Genomic DNA, 20,116 nt, shown 5'->3' with positions numbered 1-20,116 from the left:
CTCCTCCCTAACAACCCCCCAAGATTCAGAACGATTGGACTTTGGGGGGCCATGTTATTCCCCCCCAAATCAGGTCCCCCTATCCTCACCTTAAAAAGGGCATAGCTTTAGGCTGCTGCTGATCTTCATTCATTTTTTCCTATGGGGAAAAATGAAGAGGCAGGCTACCTTTGCCAGGGGTGGCATTCCGCATGCAAAATGCCCCCCAACCCTCAGGGGCCCTTCTCCCACCTTTCCTCCCACCTCCCACCAAGGCTCAGCCTGCTCCCACTTGGGGGGGGCATTTCATGGCCTCCCCAAGTAGGTGCTCTTTTCTCTACTACAGCTGGGGGAGGCTTGTCTTGCCAGGGGTGGCATTTTGCATGCAAAATGCCCCCTACCCTCAGGGGCCCTTCTCCCACCTTTCCTCCCACCCCCCACCAAGGCTCAGCCTGCTCCCACTTGGGGGGGCCATTTCATGGCCTCCCCAAGTAGGTGCTCTCAGCCCCCAAAGTCCACCCCTTACAGCCCCACACAAACCCAATTCCCCCCCAGCTGCCACACACAGACCCAAATCCCCACATTAGCCCCTCACAGACCCAAATCTGGATCATGCCTTTCCCGGGGTACAATCTCTCTGAAACTAGGGGGGGTCTTTTTTTTAATTTTTTTTATTTTTAATTACTAACACTACAGAAGGGGGGGAAAGGGAACAGAGGGAAGGAAAAGAAACAACACATAACAACACAGACACTACATCTACAATTAATGCATTCCCTTCATACTGCAATTGTTTAAAATTAAAACTTTGTAAAATGCTGTTAAATTGGTAGACCTTATAAAATACAGATTACAATCAGGATTAAGTCTTCTTCCCCACCCTGGGTCTCGGTCGCAGTTCTCTCTGAACAGTTACAGTCGCTGTGCTCGTTCCCTTCTCCCCTCCCCCTTCAGGCTTAAAATCCTCTTCTTGCTGAAACTCTTGATGTTTACACTCAAAGTCCCTTAGCTGATCTTCTGATGTTATCTTGTAGGTTTGATCTTTGTAGCTAAACCAAATGCCTTCCGGAAATAACCATTTGTATTTTATTTCACGTTTCCTCAGAAGAGCTGCAAACCTTTTATATTTAAATCTTCTTTTCCGAGCTAAAAATGGAACGTCCTTCAATATCTTAACCTTATTGCCCAGAAAATCCAAGTCCGCATTGTATGAATTATATAGGATGGTGTCCCGAATCTTCTTAGATGAAAAGTCAATAATAATCTCGCGAGGCAGCTGACGCTTCGTTGCATATTTTGAAGAAGCCCGGCGGACTTCCAAAATGGCGCTTTTTAACTCTTCTTTAGTTGCCTTCGCGGGTGCCGCCAAAAGTTCCGATGCCAGATCCTTTAAATTCTCATTTTCCTCCTCTTTCACGTTTTGGAGACGCAGTATTGTCTGAGCACGCTCCACTTGCAGCCCGATCAGGTGGTTCTCCAACAGCTTTACTTCTTTGTTTGTTGCCCTCATGAGTGCTGCGTTTTCCCGAGCAGACTTCTCCGCCCCCACCGCTGATTCCTTAATGGTTTTCACTTCGCTCTCAATTAAGCCAACCCTTTGATCCGTTTCGTTTAGCTTGTCAACAAAGGGCTTTATGGCTTCAATGACCGACCGCTTTACTAGCTCCTCAAGAGACTCTCCTTTTCCCTGCAAGGCAGCCGAGATGGATTTGCCCATAGCGGGGCTCTGCTTTTCGTCACCATCTTGGGGGGGGAATCTGCCAACCAAACTTGGGGGGGTCTTCAGAGGACAGTGAGGACTATGTCCCCTGCAAGTTTGGTGGGTATTGGATATTGGGAAGGCTAGTTTGTGGGATGTTTAAAGGGCCCTGCTCCTTGCACATGTCAGGAAAGGGCTCTTTAAACTGTCAGCTGGCAGGCAGCAGGGATTCCCCCCTGCCGCCTGCCAGCTGATAGTTTAAAGGGATCTTTAAAGGGCCAGGTAAGTGGGTTTGAGGAGAGGGGGGCTAAGTGGGGGGGGTTGGGGGTTCTGGCCCCCACGAATAATGAACAACGAACATGTCCAGGAACAGTCCATGTTCATTGTTCGTTGTTCGTGGATGGCACCGAATGATGAACAGGGTGTTCGGGGGTTTTTTTCTGTTCGTACCCATGTCTATTGAGGATAAGATGGGGAGGAGAATGATGTCAGCTGTTTTGGGTTATCATTGGGGAGAAAGGCAGGGTGCAAATGAAGCAAATAAAATAAAGATTTTTTTTTAATAAGTTGGAGCTCTATGTTTCAGAGGTGGTATCTGACCCCAGTTAGGATAGCCCACTTAATGAAAGTAGAAATACAAATTGCTGGAGAGGTTGTGGTGAATTAAGCATGTTTCTACATATGTGGTGGTCCTGTCCACTTATAGCAAATTTCTGGGAATCAATATTTAGCGAGGACAAATGGGGGTGTATGGGACCCTTGCTATCTGCCAGGCATGGGTGCCTCTTCAGCCATCTCCTATGAGGTGCTGGGAGACATACAGTGTCTGGTCAGGGCATAAGGAGATTCCTTTGGGGGAAGGGGTTGAGGTTTCACATCTATAAGCACCACCTCTTCCTCACACCCTGGGCGCCCCTCCTTCCTCACCTCAGGAAGACTGCTAGACTCTGGAGGCAAGTGAAAATGGGTGCCAATCCCCTTCTTCAGCCCCTCCACAAGCTTCTGCTCCTAAGGGGTGGTCTTCGGGTCACCACCTCTAAGGGGTGGTCATCCCAGGAGACTTCTCCTCTTGTCCTCCACTACTGTTCAGTCATGGATGCTGGAGTTTTGGGGGAAGCAGCAGACCCTTAGCAGCTAGCAGAGCAGAAGAGGAGGTGCAGTGACAGTAGCAGCCTTAGCAGTGAGTGCCTTTTGAAGCACCACCCTGTACTCTCCTACTGGAGGGTTGCTGCTGCTACTGGGCTGCTGCTCTGCTGCTGCTCTCCAGATGGGAGAAGAACCAGAGGCCTCCCCCTCTCCCTTTTTTCACCCCATCTTCTCCTTATGCCCTTCAATGACTGTACCTCAGGGACCCTCTTAAATGGCTTGCCACTCATATCCTAGACCAACTGCAACCTAGGGTTGTTTTAAACTCCGGCTAATCTTACCTGAGACAGGAAGACTGTTTTGGGTGATGCTGCTAAGCTGAGCGCAGCTAAAATTTTATTGGTGTTTTTTATTCCTATCTACTAAAGGTGGGGAAACAGCACTTCAAATGTAGTAAGCTCAGTTATCTGTAACTGGTTGCTCCTTGCTAGAAGTTACTGAAGAAAAGACACCAGGAGGGGGGAACTACTCATACCTAAGCTGCTAATTAGGGGAACCTATCTGAAAGTTTGACACAATCCTTTTTTCACTAGAAACCGCACACACTAGAGCTCCCCACCGATGCAGCCCCACAGTAACAGTGCAGACCCTTCAGAGACAGATGAGACAGAACTCCCCCCCCACAGTCCCTCTATGAGGCCTGTACAAAGGAGGATGAAAGATTGAAGCTGTTGTAGGGTTGCCAACTCTGGACTGAGAAATTCCTGGAGAGTTGGGGGGTGTAGCCTGGAAACGGTGGGGTTTGGAGCAGGGAGGGACCTCAGCACGGTATAATACCCAAACGTCCACCCTCAAAATCATCCATTTTCTCCAGTGAAACTGATCTCTGTCATCTGGAGATGCACTGTAATTCTGGGAGGTCTCCAGCCACCACTTGGAGGTTACGAACACAACAAGGGAAAACACCCGGATAGTAAGAACTGCAGGCAACAAGTCCAGAAATACACAATAAACCAACAATTCTTTTTCTTTTTTCTTATAAACAGTATATTAGTGCAAAAGTGCAAAGTGCAAATGAATAAATACAATATACAATAAATACAATAAGATCTCTTGAGTCTTCTGTCCAAGTCGTTATGAAATGAAAGCAGTGTCAATAGGGAATACCATGAAAACCCACAATGGGGACTCAGCAATGTACAAACGGAGAGTCACAATATTAGAAGTAGGGGTGACCCCAGTCCAAGCTGAAGAGAAATCCAGATGTGCACTTTTGCACTTTTGCACTAATATACTGTTTATAAGAAAAAAGAAAAAGAATTGTTGGCTTATTGTGTATTCCCAGACTTGTTGCCTGCACCACTTGGAGGTTAGCAACCATAGAAAGGTCCTTTCTTCAGAAATAGTCTTGACGTTTGAAAGCTCATACCCTAGAACATGATTCCACAGAGTGCACCCTCCAAAAGAGCCATTTTCTCCACAGGAATGCATCTCTATGTCCTGGAGGTCAATTATAATTCTCCTGGAGATTGGCAACCCTAAGCTGTTGGTTCACACAAGATTTGGAATTTGTCCACTTGAAGCAGCAACATAAAGATAACATGAACTGAAGCAAAGTGTTCACTTTCTGTAAGACACTTGCTGGCTTAGACAAGTGGATGGTGCAGTGCCATGCAACCTAACCTGCACTAACAGCACAGCATTGCACACAGCACTAACTCTTTCTACCTGGCAGCAGCTCAAGAGGGCACCAGATAGGTGCTCTGAGTACTCCCTCCCATTCCTACACCATCATTGTGGGAGGCACCCTTTCCTTTGCACTCCGCCAACCCTCAGTAAATGTACTCACCAACTGCTTCCCATTCATTAAAGTCACGTAACTGTCCCCCACCCCACCCCAGTGTTCTGCTATATGTTATGTAAAATTGCCTGTGTTCTGTTTCAGCATGGTTTCAGCTCTGTATCAGATTTCTGCATGTTTTCAAATTTCTGCAATCTATAACCTATTGTATTGTTTACTGAATGCTCCAGTCATCCTACTATATAAAAGGCCTTCCCCCCACCTTCACCCAGCTGGGATCAGGAGTGGAGCAGGTGGCAATGCCCACCTAGCCCCCATCTTAACTCAGTGGGGATCAGGAGCAAAGCAGTTGGCAATGCCCATCCCCTGTCTTCACCCAACTGAGATCAGGAGCAAAGCAAGTGGCAATGCCCGTCTCACCTTCACCTGACTGGGATCAGGCACGGAGCAGGAAGCAATGCCCACCCCCTGCCTTCACTCAGCTGGGATCAGGAGAAAAGCAGGTAGCAATGCCTGCCCCCCACCATCACCCAGCTGGGATCAGGAGTGGAGCAGGTGGCAATGCCCATCCCCTCTTCACCAGCTCAGATTAAAAGCAAAGCAGATGGAAATGCCCACTCCCTCCCATAACCTGCCAAGATCAGGAGCAGAGCAGGAAGCAATGCCTGCCCCCTGCTATCACCCAGCTGGGATCAGGTGCAGGGCAGGTGGCAATGCCCACCCCCCTGCCTTTATCCAGCCAGGATTAGTGATGGAGAAGGAGGGAATGCCTGCCTGCCCACCCTTCCCTCCCCTTTCTAGAGCCCGTTATATTTTTTCCCACAACGGGCTTTGTTGCTAGTTGATCATATTGACTTACACTGTGTAATCTGCCTTGAATCGTAGTGAGAAAGATGGGGTAGAAATAAATATATAAATTTAAATATTGATGAATTTTTCTGCAATATGTTACCTCTGAAGTTAGTTTTGACCAATGATATGGAATACATTTAAAGCTTACATAAAAGGAATATTTATTTTAAATGATCACACAATAAAGCTGGCCAGCATTCTGAGACAGATCTACCAGAGGAAGACCTCAACAGCTATGAACTGGAGTTTAATGATCTAAAGGGACTGCAGGATATGAAAACAGAAATGTTTTCATGAGATTGCAAGCTCCAATTCAAAAAAAGGTGGGGCCTTAGATAAAATAAACATCCTGTATTGTCTTTTCCTGGATATCATTTCAGTACTTTCCACTTCCTAAACAGTTTTCCTAATGCTGCTAACACATCCCGGTTCCTCAGGCTGTATATGAAAGGATTCACTGTGGATGTGGCAATTGTACACAAGGCAGAAAAAATCTGCACTTGTTCACCAGGGTAAGAGGATGATGGCTTTACGTGTCTCAAAATGGCTGACGCATAGAAGATGGTCACCACACACAGATGAGACAAGCAGGTATTCAGTGCTTTGTGGCTTTTTTCAGCCAAGCGGTGTCCCTTCATGATCTGCAGAAGGATGGATATATAGGAGGCCACAATGACTGAAAAGGGAAAGAGAAGAAATAAATTGCCACCAAGGAACAGTGACACCTTTTCAAAGAAGGATGTATCTGAGCATGACAATTTGACCAAAATGTGGAATTCACAGAAGAAATGGTTCATCACATTTGATCCACAGTATGACAGAAGTAGTAAATAAATGGCTTTTATCAAGACATATGGAAAAGGCATGACCCAGGCACCTGCTGACATAAATAAGCAGTTTCTCTTTCTCAAGAGAACTGGATATTGCAGGGGCCTACAGATGGCCACATATCTATCATAAGACATGATAGCTAGAAGGAGACCTTCTGCTGCTCCTATGTTCAGCAAGAAAAATATCTGGGCAGCACACTGAAAAAGTGTGATTGTTTTTTTCTGTGTTACCAAATGTACTGCTGTTTGGGGGACAATAACAAGGACTTGGCACATATCCATAAAGGACAGCTGACTGAGGAAAAAGTACATTGGGGTTTGAAGAGCTGAGTCCACTCGTATTACCAACAGAAGGAGACTGTTTCCAAACAAAGCTATAATGAACATAAGGAAGATTGCAGCAAAAGCAAAGGTGGCTATTTTTGTTTGGCTGAGAAACCCCAGGAGAACAAACTCTGTCCGGGATGTTGCATTCATCTTTCCAGTTTCTGCTTCATTTGGCTTTCTTCAGTCTGAAAAAAGAGTGAAATGGTTTGAAGAGAAAGATGTACACAAATGTTATACTTTCTTTTCTCTCCACCCCTGATTTATGCATTTCATTATTATCCTATCCTTTTCCCCAAGGAACTCAGAGCCAAACCAGATGAGACAGTATGACCAGGGGACATCATCACCACCATTTTAAAGCAATTAAAAAATACCACAAGGGCTCAGTCCTAATCAGCAGCTTTAAATAGCTTTAAAATGGCAATGACATCCATAGCTCAGACTTGTGGGCACCATCACATCTAGTTTGAGCCTCAGAGTAGCATACATGGTACGGCTCATTGTATCCTCACAATAATTCTGTGGCAAAGATTAGCAAAGAAAACAAGTAATGTGAGTTCCTGCAAAGAGAGGGGTCCTGGATTCAGTTTTCCCTGACCAAAACTCTTGACTATGAAATCACACTGCCTAAGTCACTGGATAGCAGCGGGGGTAGCAAAGTTGCAAGGTGAATAATAGCAGTGGCTGAATCAAGTATTGAATATTTCCACTCATGTTCAGCTTTCTTCTCCTGAAAACAGTTAATGGAATTAGAAATAACTATGACAATAACAAGGAATAGCCTAGAATGAATTGATTGTGGTGGTGGTGGTGTTTATTTCTCAGAGCATCATACACAACAACCCCAAAACAACAGTTTCTCTGCCATTGTTTGTGTGTGTGTGTATGTATGTATGAATCCTTATATCTTCTGTCTCATTATGGACTGATTCACAAACAACATTTTTCTTTTGTACATGCAAACATGCACACATGCAATGCTCTTTTTTCCCTTAAAAAATTCTCATGAATGTTCACTGCCTTGGAGACCCTATTCATTTTCTAAGCAACACAGAAATATTTTAGATAAATAAATAATATCTAAAGAATGAGCGAGTTAAAAAACAGTCCTTTTTATATTGTAAATTTTTTTTGTATACGTACATTTATTTATATTACTCAAAATCCATGGAACAACTTAAGGAGTCAGTGGTTCATAAGTCTGTTTTCAGTGAGATGAACAGACAATAAAAAGATACGTTTTATCACAACTCAGTGAGAAAAGCAGTCAATAAATCAACAATAAGCAAAGATACGTTAAGTGAGACAAGCGAACTATAAGCTGTTATAATTTCTGGCTGTGGTGCAATGAAATTGCACGCACACACACACACCGATCTTTTAATATAACCAGATCAGTTAGGGCTTGAGGCAGGGTACAGCATGCTGGAAACTGAGGGTCTCTCTAGACAATCTGTTTCTGTATAGGCATGCACAGGTTTTAATGTGCTCCCTGCAGTCCCACATCAACTGAGGGGAACTGCTTTTTTTTTTTTTAAAGGAGAGCTCAAACAAGCTCAGAACAGTGCCACAGTGGGAGGAAAGGCTCCTGCTCTCCCACAATGCCATTTTCACTGATTTTGTAGCTCCATGTAGAGCATTTGTGCTTCGATTCTCCATGTGGAACAACAAAGTTGGCAAAATATCTCCCCCCTCCCATGTGCTGTTTTCACGAAAGAAAATGTCTTGAGGGAAGGCAGATGCACTCCCTCCCCTTGGGGTGCCATTCTGAGCTTGTTTGAGTTTTTTTAGAAGAAGAAGAAGAAGAAAGTAGTAGTAGTAGTAGTAGTAGTAGTAGTAGTAGTAGTAGTAGTAGTAGTAGTAGTAGTAGTTCCCTTCAGCTGATGTTTGACTGCATGGAGCATGTTAAAACCACTGCTTGCCCATGCAGAAACATATCATCTAGAGAGACCCACAGAAAAGCAAGCAGTATGCCTCTTGGGCATCACCCCAGTTCTCACTCCCTCACCCCAAACACATCATCCCAATTCTCAAGAGAGCACACATGCACGCGCACATACACACACAGAGGGGCCCACCTGTCCCATAAACAATTGCACCCCATGCATCAAAAGCAAAAGATGAATCTCTGACCACCAAGAAACCCCAAACTTTCCCCAGAGGCATCACACTCTGGAATCCAGGGTTAAAGGACAGTTAAAGGAGCAGGCAGAAAAGCAAAGACTTTTGAGAGGATGCCGCAGTTCCATTGGAATTCTTTTTTAAAAAATCACTAAAAAGAATATTTTCTTCCAAGCATTTAAGATCCTCCACTTAATCCAAGAGAGCCTGGGAGTGGAGAAGGAATACCTTTCCAGGATTTAAAAGAGAGAGGGAGAAAGAGAAGCAACTCTTGAAAATGAGTACCAATTTTGGAGAAAGGGGTAGAAAAAGGGATGTGCATAAGTAAGAGACAGAGAGAAAGAGCAAAGATTGTGCAAGATCAGCCTGAAAAGATAATCAATACTTGACCTAAATTTAAGACAAACTACTCAGTAAAAGATGAGTAGCCATATTAGTTTGTCTGTAGCAGTAGAAAAGAGAAAGAGTCTCTTTCATGAATCACAGCTCTGACTCAGGAAAGCTCATGCCCTACCACAAATTTTGTTAGTCTTATAGATGCTACTGGACTCCTGCTCATTCTACTACTCAGTAAAATAGAAAGAAAAACTTTCCATTTCCTCTTGCTGTTCTTACTGGGGGGGTAGGGTTGCCATTTCCAAGTTGGGAAATTCCAGGAGATTGGGGGGATGAAGCCTGGAGATGGCAGGGTTTGGGAAGGGAAAGGACCTCAGATATAATTCCACAGAGTCCACCCTTTGAAGCAGTAGATGGCTGGGGAAAATAAGAGCGAGTGAGAGAGAGAGAGAGAGAAAATATTTGCTGTTGGAAGCAGCTCAGAAATGTGAAAAAAATATGGGTGCAAAGTAATTCCTCTCACAAGGGAAGTTCTTTCTTTCACTCTTACATTGTAGGCAGGTGGGCTGACAAAGGCAGGAGAAAGATAAAGATGGGAGAGTGGCTGAAGAACACAGTTGCAATAGATAGATAGATAGATAGATAGATAGATAGATAGATAGATAGATAGATAGATAGATAGATAGATAGATAGATAGATAGATAGATAGATAGATAGATAGATAGATAGATGATAGATAGATGATAGATAGATAGATAGATAGATAGATAGATAGATAGATAGATAGATAGATAGATAGATAGATAGATAGATAGATAGATAGATAGATAGATAGATAGATAGATAGATAGATAGATAGATAGATAGATAGATAGATAGATAGATAGATAGATAGATAGATAGATAGATAGATAGATAGATAGATAGATAGATAGATAGATAGATGGCAAACTAGAAATGAATAGGAACTGGGTTTCCTAAACTTCTAACAGAGGAGATATAATCATTCATCTGCCAGGTTTTTATTCACATATATTGGATAATGCACTTTCAGTGACCCTTAGAAATCATTTGTGATGGGATTACCTTATGGGAAACAGGAAAATCCACTTGCAAATTATTGATAAAGTACATTGAAAGTGCATCATGCAACATATATGAAAGCAGCCAGAACTGAGAAAGAATGTAGTTTTGTTATGAAATTTTAGATTTTTCAAAATATTAATAACTCCTATACAAAAGTCTTACTAATTTTGCAGAAAACTAGATGATAGGATCCAAAAATGCCCTTCCACTAACCAGTCTTTGACTGGAGAAAAAATTTCCTTCCTCTAGCTGAATGGTTCCTCATTTAGCAGAAGGGATCCATTGGGTCCTTCCAAAGTCTCTTTGTGCTTTTACACTATCACATTGAGAGCAAGCATGGTGTAGTTGTTAAAGTGTTGGACTAGGAGCTGGGAAACTTAGATTCGATCTCCATTCTGCCATAAAAGTTTGCTATGTGACCTTGGGATAGTCACTCTTTCTCAGCCTAATGTGCCTCATAGGGTAGCTGTGAGGATAAACAAAGGAGAGGAGAATGGTGTATGCTGCTTTAGTCACCATTGAGGAGAAAGGAGGGGTATAAATGAAGTAGACAAACTGACGGATGGGTGGGTGGATGGATGAAATGCCAATGTGGACATGGTCAGTCTTAGTTAATTGGCACTGACTAGCTAAATTCTATGTATCTCCATTATGAAGATATGATATTAAAAGAAATGATCTCAAGCAAATTCCCCCAAGTCATTATTGAAAATTCAACCTGCTGTTCAATTAAAAAGAAAACAGAGTGATATAAAATGATTAAATATGACATTGGTTCTGGATTGATTTGATAGCAGTGGATTTGCATAAAATGCTTGTGTTTAAACTCTGGACCAAGAAAAGTAAAAGACTGAGAAAAAACTAAAAGTAACATACCTTTTCAAGAGAAATTTGCATTCATCCCTCTGGAAGAAATTCTATTGCTCTAGAAAGGAATTTCTGGAACATGAAGCTAGAGGCCTCAGACATCTATTAAACAACTTCATAGAAATGGGAAGGGCTGTGCAGTTCTTTATTTCTCTGATCATGGCGAAATTTGTAATACTAGAATGCATTCTACTATCAGTGATCATGGCACAGGAAAAGGATACATTAAACGATACTGTTAATACAATCTAAATATAACCAGTGCTTTTTTTTTCTTTAAAAAAAGGCACCAGTGCTTATGATGTTTTCCCCTCTCAGCACAAGTCCTGGATGCCAGAGGTACCTAAGAAGTGCTGGTACCTCATAAAGAGGTGTTGGTACTGTGTCAAAGGTGCCAGTACTGTGTACTAGTGCATACACTCTGAAGAAATTCCTTGAATATAAAAATAGGAGTTCACGAGAAGCTTTCAACAGCTGGGCTATCTTTCAAAGAAGAGACATAGATCCAGAGGAGTTAGCCGTGTTAGTCTGTAGTACCAAAATCAAAAAGAGTCCAGTAGCACCTTTAAGACTAACCAACTTTACTGTAGCATAAGCTTTCGAGAACCACAGTTCTCTTCATCAGATGCATCAGAGAAGAGACAGTGGAGATTTTTCCTAGTTTAGTGTTAGAAAGCAAAATAATATATAAAGGGGGGGGGGTTAAGCTCCCCAAGGAAAACCTACAGTTCAGAAACAAACTCTGTTGCAATCCATGTTATTTTTCATGTCCCATGTGTTGCACTGTGTTGCTCTATTTTGGTAACTCTTGTTAATTGTGAGGAAAACATCCTGAAAGCTAAATTAGTAATTTGCTCGGAAACATCTTATAATGGGTATCTTGGGTAACTTTCATTGAGTTGGATCCAGCAATCCATCAGTAGAAAGCACAGGTGATCATGGATCTTCTCCACTTCCCCTCCCTCAAACAGTCACTTCCAACCCCAGGGAAGTTGGTTCCAGGGGTCAGAAGACCTGAATCGATAGGCAGGAAGGACAGGAAGGAGGCAAAATCACCCTTCCTACCACTTTTGACAGCCTCCCCGCAACTGATGAAAAAGAGAGAAGGGAGTGTTTTTACCCCATTCCCCCTCCTCATTGCAGCCCAGCAACATATACTGCTATTACTCTGTGTGAAATCAGCTTTCCCAGAGTTGTAAATAGCTTCTAGAGGGAGGGGGAAGTATGGAAGATCTGCAGGCCTTGTGTAAACATCCGTCATCCTTGGACCAGCAGATTGCTGAAGGCAACCCAATGCTTTAAACACAGAAAAATGGAAATCAAAATAACTTGGAAGTTTTCCTTAGGAGATATATAACAAATTCTGGCTACATAGTCTTAGACTGCATCCGTACATTGTCCTATTTTTGTGCTACAGCAATTACTTGCAACAGAATTTTCCTCTGTGAACAAGACAATCCAGGCAATAAATGATTGTTATAGTGAATCCACATTAGACATGGGCACAAATGGAAAAAAAACTCCGAACAAGCTGTTCGTTGTTTGTTGCCATCCACAAACAACATACAACTAACAGTAACTAACATGACCCAGTTTACAAACATGTTCGTTGTGTTCGTGGCCCCTTAAAGATCCCGTTAAACTATCAGCTGGCAGGTGGCAGGGGGAATTCCCCCCTGCCGCCTGCCAGCTGATAGTTTAAAGGGCCCTTTCCTACCACATGCAAGGGGCAGGGCCCTTTAAACACTCCACAAACTGACCTTCCCAATGTCCAATACCACCAAAATTTGCAGGGGACATAGTCCTCACTGTCCTCCAAAGACCCCCAAGTTTCAGAGAGATTGCACCACGGAAAAGGCATGATCCATGTGTGCCCCCCCTTGCTGTCATTTTCTCTTCACAGTGGCAAAAACGGGACTCTCTGCTGGAAGCTACTTTGAGGGGTTACAAACTGATCTTCCCAATGTCCAAAACCCACCAAATTTGCAGGGGAAATAGTCCTCACTGTCCTCCAAAGACCCCCAAGTTTCAGAGAGATTGCACCCCAGGAAAGGCATGAGCCATGGGTCCTTCCCTTTGTTGTCATTTTCTCTTCACAGTGGCAAAAATGGGACTCTCTGGCAGAAGCATCAGATTGGAGGGAGGTGTCCAGTGGGGTGCCGCAGAGCTCGGTTTTGGGCCCGGTACTTTTCAATATTTTTATCAATGATCTGGATGAAGGAGTGGAAGGGCTGCTCATTAAATTTGCTGATGATACCAAATTGGGAGCGGTAGAAAACACCCAAGAAGATAGAATTAAAACTCAACAAGACCTGAATACTCTGGAGAAGTAGGCAGCTGCAAATAGAATGCAATTCAACAAAGACAAGTGCACAGTATTATATCTGGGCCACAAAAATGAGAAGTACAAATACTGGATGGGGGATACACTTCTTGGCAGTAGTATATGTGAAATTAATTTAAAAGGGATCTTGGGGTAAGAGTGGACTGTAAACTGAATATGAGCAGTCAGTGTGATGCGGTGGCAAAAAAGGCTAATTCAATCCTGGGTTGTATCAAAGGGTCCATAGCGTCGAAATCACAGGAGATCATAGCCCCTCTCTATACTGCCTTGGTCAGGCCACACCTGGAGTATTGTGTGCAGTTCTGGAGGCCTCGCTTCAAAAAGGATGTGGACAAAATCGAGAGGGTGCAGAGGAGAGCGACAAGAATGATCAGGGGTCTGGAGACTGAGCCCTACGAGGAAAGGCTGAGGGCCTTGGGAATGTTTAGTTTGGAGAAGAGGAGGTTGAGGGGGGACATGATTGCTCTCTTTAAATATTTGAAAGGCTGTCATTTGGAGGAGGGCAAAGAGCTGTTCCAGTTGGCAGCAGAGGGTAGGACGCGAAGCAATGGGCTAAAACTACATGCACAAAGGTACCGGCTGGATATTAGGAAAAACTTTTTCAAAGTCAGAGTAGTTCAAAAGTGGAATCAGCTGCCTAGGGAGGTGGTGAGCTCCCCTTCACTGGCAGTTTTCAAGAAGAGGCTGGATGAATACTTGTCAGAGATGCTTTAGGCTGATCCTGCACTGGGCAGGGGGTTGGCTAGATGGTCTGTATGGCCCCTTCCAACTCTATGATTCTATGATTCTATGATTCTAAGCTACTTTGAGGGGTTACAAACTGAACTTCCCAATGTCCAATACCCACCAAATTTGCAGGGGGACATAGTCCTCACTGTCCTCCAAAGACCCCCCAAGTTTCAGAGAGATTGCACCCCGGCAAAAGCATTTTGCATGGGTCTCCCCCTTTGTTGTCATTTTCTGTTCACAGTGGCAAAAACGGGACTCTCTGCTGGAAGTACTTTGAAGGGTTAAAGCCAGAAGGACAGCCAGAAGGAGTTCAGACAGAATTCAGTCCCTGCTGTTGCCAGGGGAATTGATTGAAAGGCCCCAGATTGTCTGGCTTGACGAATGGCTGACGAAGGCAACAAACGAGGCTTGCAAAGACCACTTGTTCGTTTAGAATGGAGCCTCACAAACGGCTTGTTCGTGAACAGACAAACGGGCTGTTTGTGGGTTTTTTTCATTCGTAATGCTCTTCGTGCCCATGTCTAATCCACATCTGCAGCTCATTAATGTTTACCCTATTCTTCAGAGCAGTTACCTTAACTGAAGGTAGCCTGCTGGATATCAGTGCTCACCCAATTCTCATCATCAACACAAAAATTGTGTTCCTAGAAAGGTAAGGCTTCTTGGCCATACTCCCCATGACTCACTGAGATTCAAATAAGCTGGTCAGGTTATGCAGAATGCCATGATGTCACTTCTAGCTGCTTAACTGGAAGATATTACACTGCATTACAGGACACTCTAGAGTTTACTTGAAATCCTATGGTTTTACCACAGAGTTTCAGGTAAACCCTACAACATGCCACCAAGTGGTCACATCATTTCCGGTTATGCAGCTGTAAATGATGTGATTGCATTGTGAAATTTTGTTTCTGTAAGTCCTACCCACCACCCAGTCTCCTGGGCGTTTTCAGCTGAGGGCTGGCAATGTCAAGCCTAGATTCAAAAATGATCAACATAGCCCTCACTGAAACCCCTTCATCACCTCTCTCAGAATGGTCAGAAATGAGATACTGGTTTGGGTAAACTTCTCTGCATTGTTGGATGCTTTCAAGTCTTACCAGTTTTCTTCCATTTTTGTCAACATGCTGCTCCTGGTAATCTCCCTAATTAGAATTAATACAGCACTTATTACCAGATCTAGTTTACAAAAGACCTCTCTCATCTCCTGAAATGCGATGTAGGTGAAAAACTCTGCTTCTTTTTGGTCAATCTTGGAAGGAACCCAAAACTTCCTGTTTGGCTGTGCAGTGACCAACTAATCCCATATTGCCATATAATATTTTATTAATTCAGTGACATTTTCAGTGGATACATTGCTAGCCTTTTATATAATTGTTTTGTAGATACATGCAAGGGTCAATTAGCTACGTTAGATGATATATTTATTTGTAGGGGCTGAACTGTGATCTCTGATATGAACCATCAAGGATAGTGAAAAATCTGAGATAACTGTTGATGGTAAATTTTATCGCAGATCAATTTAAAAGTAGTTTTTTCAAATGACTTTTAGGAAAACATGCAATGGCTATCAGATTTGTTCTGATATCTAAAGGAATGGGAAAAAAAGAAACCAGACATGCTTAGCCTAAAAGATGACCTCTACCTTGACACTTCTGATTTGGCCACTTGGATCCTAGCCCTGGTAACATCAAAATTAGACTACTGAAATGCACTCTATATATGTCTCCCCTCTAAGTCAACTTGGAGAATCTAATTGGTGCAGAACATCATAGCTCGATTATTATCAGGAGCTAGGCAGAACAACCATATTACTCTCACTCTGCTGTCACTCAATTGGTTGCCCATCAATTACTGGGATCAACTACTTCTTTTAAAATTTCTGTAATCCACATCATATTATATTTTTATCGAGTACACCAGCTTGTGATCATATTGACTTACACTGTCATAGATCCAGAGGAGTCAGCCGTGTTAGTCTGTAGTAGCAAAATAGTAAAGAGTCCAGTAGCACCTTTAAGACTAACCAACTTTACTGTAGCATAAGCTTTCGAGAATCACAGTTCTCTTCGTCAGATGCATTACACTGTGTAATCCACCTTGAGTTACAGTGAGAAAGGTGTACTATAAATACAGACAGTCAGACAGACAGACAAACAGACAGACAGACATAATGCCTACTTTGGAAAAATCCCAGAGCTGCTCCAACTTGAATTTGTCTTTTTCAGAGAGATGTTCATGAATTAATAGATTTAATTTTTTTTGCATAATGTTACTTTTGAAGTTAATTTTGACCAATGATATGGAATGCATTTAAAGCTTACAGAAAAATAATATTATTTAAGATGATCACATTATAAAAGCAGCCAGCAAACTGAAACACATCTACTAGAGGAAGACATCAACATCTATGAACTAGAGCATAACGATCTAAGGGGGGTCATAGCACAAGGAAATAGAAAAGTTTTCCTGTAATGACATTTTGCAGTATTTCAAATTTCTAGGTTATCTTTCAGCATTCCCTTGAAATCATTTCAGTACTTTCCGCTTCCTAAACAGTTTTCCTAATGCTGCTAACACATCCCGGTTCCTCAGGCTGTATATGAAAGGATTCACTGTGGATGTGGCAATTGTACACAAGGCAGAAAAAATCTGCACTTGTTCACCAGGGTAAGAGGATGATGGGTTTACGTGTCTCAAAATGGCTGACCCATAGAAGATGGTTACCACACATAGATGTGACAAGCAGGTGTCCAGTGCTTTGTGGCTTCTTTCAGCCAAACGGTGTGCCTTCATGATCTGCAAAAGGATGGATACATAGGAGGCTACAATGACTGAAAAGGGAAAGAGAAGAAATAAATTGCCACCAAGGAACAGTGACACCTTTTCAAAGAAGGATGTATCTGAACACGACAACTTGACCAGAATGGGAAATTCACAGAAGAAATGGTTCATCACATTTGATCCACAGTATGAGAGAAGTAGTAAATAAATGGCTTTTATCAAGGCATATGGAAAAGGTGTGACCCAGGCACCTGCTGACATAAATAAACAGAATCTTTTTCTCATGAGAACTGGATATTGCAGGGGCCTACAGATGGCCACATATCTATCATAAGACATGATAGCTAGAAGGAGACATTCTGCTCCTCCTATGTTCAGCATGAAAAATATCTGGGCAGCACACTGAAAAAGTGTGATTGTTTTTTTCTGCGTTACCAAATGTACTGCTGTTTGGGGGACAATAACAAGGACTTGGCACATATCCATAAAGGACAGCTGACTGAGGAAAAAGTACATTGGGGTTTGAAGAGCTGAGTCCATCCGGATTATCAGCAGTAGGAGACTATTTCCAAGCAAAGCTATAATGAACATAAGGAAGATTGCAGCAAAAGCAAAGGTGGCTATTTTTGTTTGGCTGAGAAACCCCAGGAGAACAAATTCTGTCCAGGATGTTGCATTCATCTTTCCAGTTTCTTCAATCTGAAAAGTGAATAAAATTATATGAAGAGAGAGAAGTACACTAATGTTATGCTTTCTTTTCCTCTCCTGACTTCATAAATAAAAGGACTCTTATTTCCTTGACTGAAGTAAGTGGACTCTGTGTGAGTTTATTGCCTCATCAGCATGCACACACACACAATTAGCTATGCTCTCTGAATTGCTCTGCTATACTTATATAGTTATTTATCCTATATTGCCAACACTTCCAAGGAGCTCAGAGCCAAACTAGATATGACAGCATCCATGGGTCTGACCTGTGACTACTACTACTGCCATTTTGGTGGTAGAAAGTATCCTCAAGTCACATCTGGCTTATGGTAACCCCTAGCGGGGTCTTTAAGGCAAGAAACTAACAGAGGTGGTTTTCAATTGCCTGCCTCTGCAGCCCTGGTCTTCATTGGAGGTCTCCCATCCAATTACTAACCAAGGCTGACCCTGCTTAGCTTCTGAAGTCTGACATGATCAGGCTTGCCTAGGCTATCCAGGTCAGGGCACCATCATTTTAAAGCAATTTTAAAATGCCTCGAACGCTTGGTGCTGATCAGCATTTTTAAATAGCTTTTAAATTGTGGATGCATTCACAGGTCAGACCCCTGGGCACCATCATGTCTAGTTTCATCCACAGTATCCTGAGGAGGTTCTTTTGCATATGGATTGGTGCTTGATATGCTAATCTTCTCTGCAGGGCTATTGTCGGGTATAGAGTATTTAGTTAGCCTGGTGTTTTTCAGGACTGGAAACCATGCTCTATTCATTCTTAAAGTCTCTTCTTTCCTGTTGAAATTGTGCTTATGCTTATGAATTTCAATGGCTTCCCTGTGCAATCTGACGACGTAGTTGGAAGTGTTGTCCAGTATTTTAGTGTCCTGGAATAGGATACTGTGTCCTGTTTGAGTTAGGCTATGTTCAGCCACTGCTGATTTTTCTGGATGGCCAAGTCTGCAGTGTCTTTCATGTTCTTTTATTCTTGTCTGGATGCTAGCATATCAAGCACCAATCCATATGCAAAAGAACCTCCTCAGGATACAGTGAGGCCTCCCTCCATTAGCATTCCACACCCTGGGAAACTCTTACAGGATGACTCAGCCCAACCCTACCTTCCTGAGTAGATATAAATTATCTGCCAACTTCTTTTTCACACTGTGACACTGAGAGATCTCTGTCTTTTGGTGCTACACCACTGAAGATGCCAGTCACATCTGCTGGCGAAACGTCAAGAGCTACAATGCCAAGACCATGGCTATACAGCCCGGAAAATCCACAACAACCAAAGGAAATTGGGTTTGCTAACCTTCTAATGGGAGGGGCGAGTGAGGTTCCTTGGAAAAGAAATTCTGCAGCTGAGCTGCCCAAGCAAAGAAACTCCCAGAAATAATCATTCATCTGCCAGGAGTGCAGGCTAGGCTGCTTTTACACATATTGGATAATGCACTTTCAATGCCCTTTAACAATCATTTGCAACTTTTCCTGTGAGAAACAACAGGAAAATATGCTAAATTGCTTTGAAAGTGCATTGTCCAATATGTGTGATAGCAACCAGAACTGAGCATCCAAGTTGTTGTGGAAATATTTTGGGGGGACCCCTCCTCCTCTCTCTCTCTGGGTCTCCGTTAGCAGCACCTCGGTTCCTTGTTCTGGGGGGCCACTTACCAAGGCCTGGGTAGATGTAACCCTCAAGCTAAGCTTGCCTTTCCCTAGCACTGATCTGAGCTACTGACGTAGACAAATACCTCTGTACAGAGAAGATCTTAACCAGTACCAAAGGTTTATTGTAAAAACAAGAAAAGATACATTAATAGCAAGACCAGGCACCACACTAGGCCTGTCTGTCCTTGAATGTTCTGTTAAGATTAGAAATTTTGGATTTTTAAAAATACCTTATACAAAACTCTCAGTAGTTTTGCAGAGAAATAAAGGATTGGATCTAAAGATGCCCGTCAACTAAGCAGGCTTCCACTGGAGAAAAAATTCTTTCCTCTAGCTGACGGTTCCTCACTTAGCAGAAATGATCCATTGGGTCCATTCCAGTCTCTTTGTGCTTTGACATCATCACATTGAGAGCCAATATAGTATAGTGGTTAATGTTTCTGACTAGAATTTGGGAAACTTGGGTTCAAATCTCCATTCTACCATAGAAGTTTGGGCCAGACACACCCTCTCAGTCTAACCTATCTCATAGGGTTGTTCAGGATCAAATGAAGGAGAGGAGAATTATGTAAGCCATGTTGGATCCCCATTGGGAAGAAAGGAAGGGTATAAATGAAGTAAATAAATTGTTTGATAGGATAAAGTGTCAATATCTTGACAGTGTGGGCATGGTTAATTGGCAATGACTAGCTAAATTCTAAAGAATATGTACCTTCATTATCAAAATATGATATTGGGCTCCAATGAATTTGGAGAATGAATCTGTGGCAAATTCTCCCAAATTATTGTTGAAAATTCAACCTTCTGTCAAATCAAAATGAAACTAGAGTGATGTAAAATTATTAAATATGACTAAGAGATGCTTATATCAACAAATTTCAAAGATCAAGTCTATGGCTTTTTCCAC

The 20,116-nt window shown here is 42.7% G+C and overlaps 1 protein-coding gene across 1 annotated transcript; it reads right to left on the bottom strand.

Moving 5' to 3' along the window:
* Positions 1–16,587: 16,587 nt before the first annotated feature.
* Positions 16,588–17,382, bottom strand: LOC129327682 (olfactory receptor 2T2-like). Its single transcript, XM_054976436.1, has one exon. The coding sequence runs from the start codon at positions 17,380–17,382 to the stop codon at positions 16,588–16,590; it is 795 nt and encodes a 264-aa protein (XP_054832411.1).
* Between the last annotated feature and the right edge of the window lie 2,734 nt (positions 17,383–20,116).

The sequence above is a fragment of the Eublepharis macularius genome, chromosome 4, assembly GCF_028583425.1.
Source record: "Eublepharis macularius isolate TG4126 chromosome 4, MPM_Emac_v1.0, whole genome shotgun sequence".
Classification (NCBI taxonomy): domain Eukaryota; kingdom Metazoa; phylum Chordata; class Lepidosauria; order Squamata; family Eublepharidae; genus Eublepharis; species Eublepharis macularius.
This window is presented reverse-complemented; position numbering and strand designations above follow the sequence as displayed.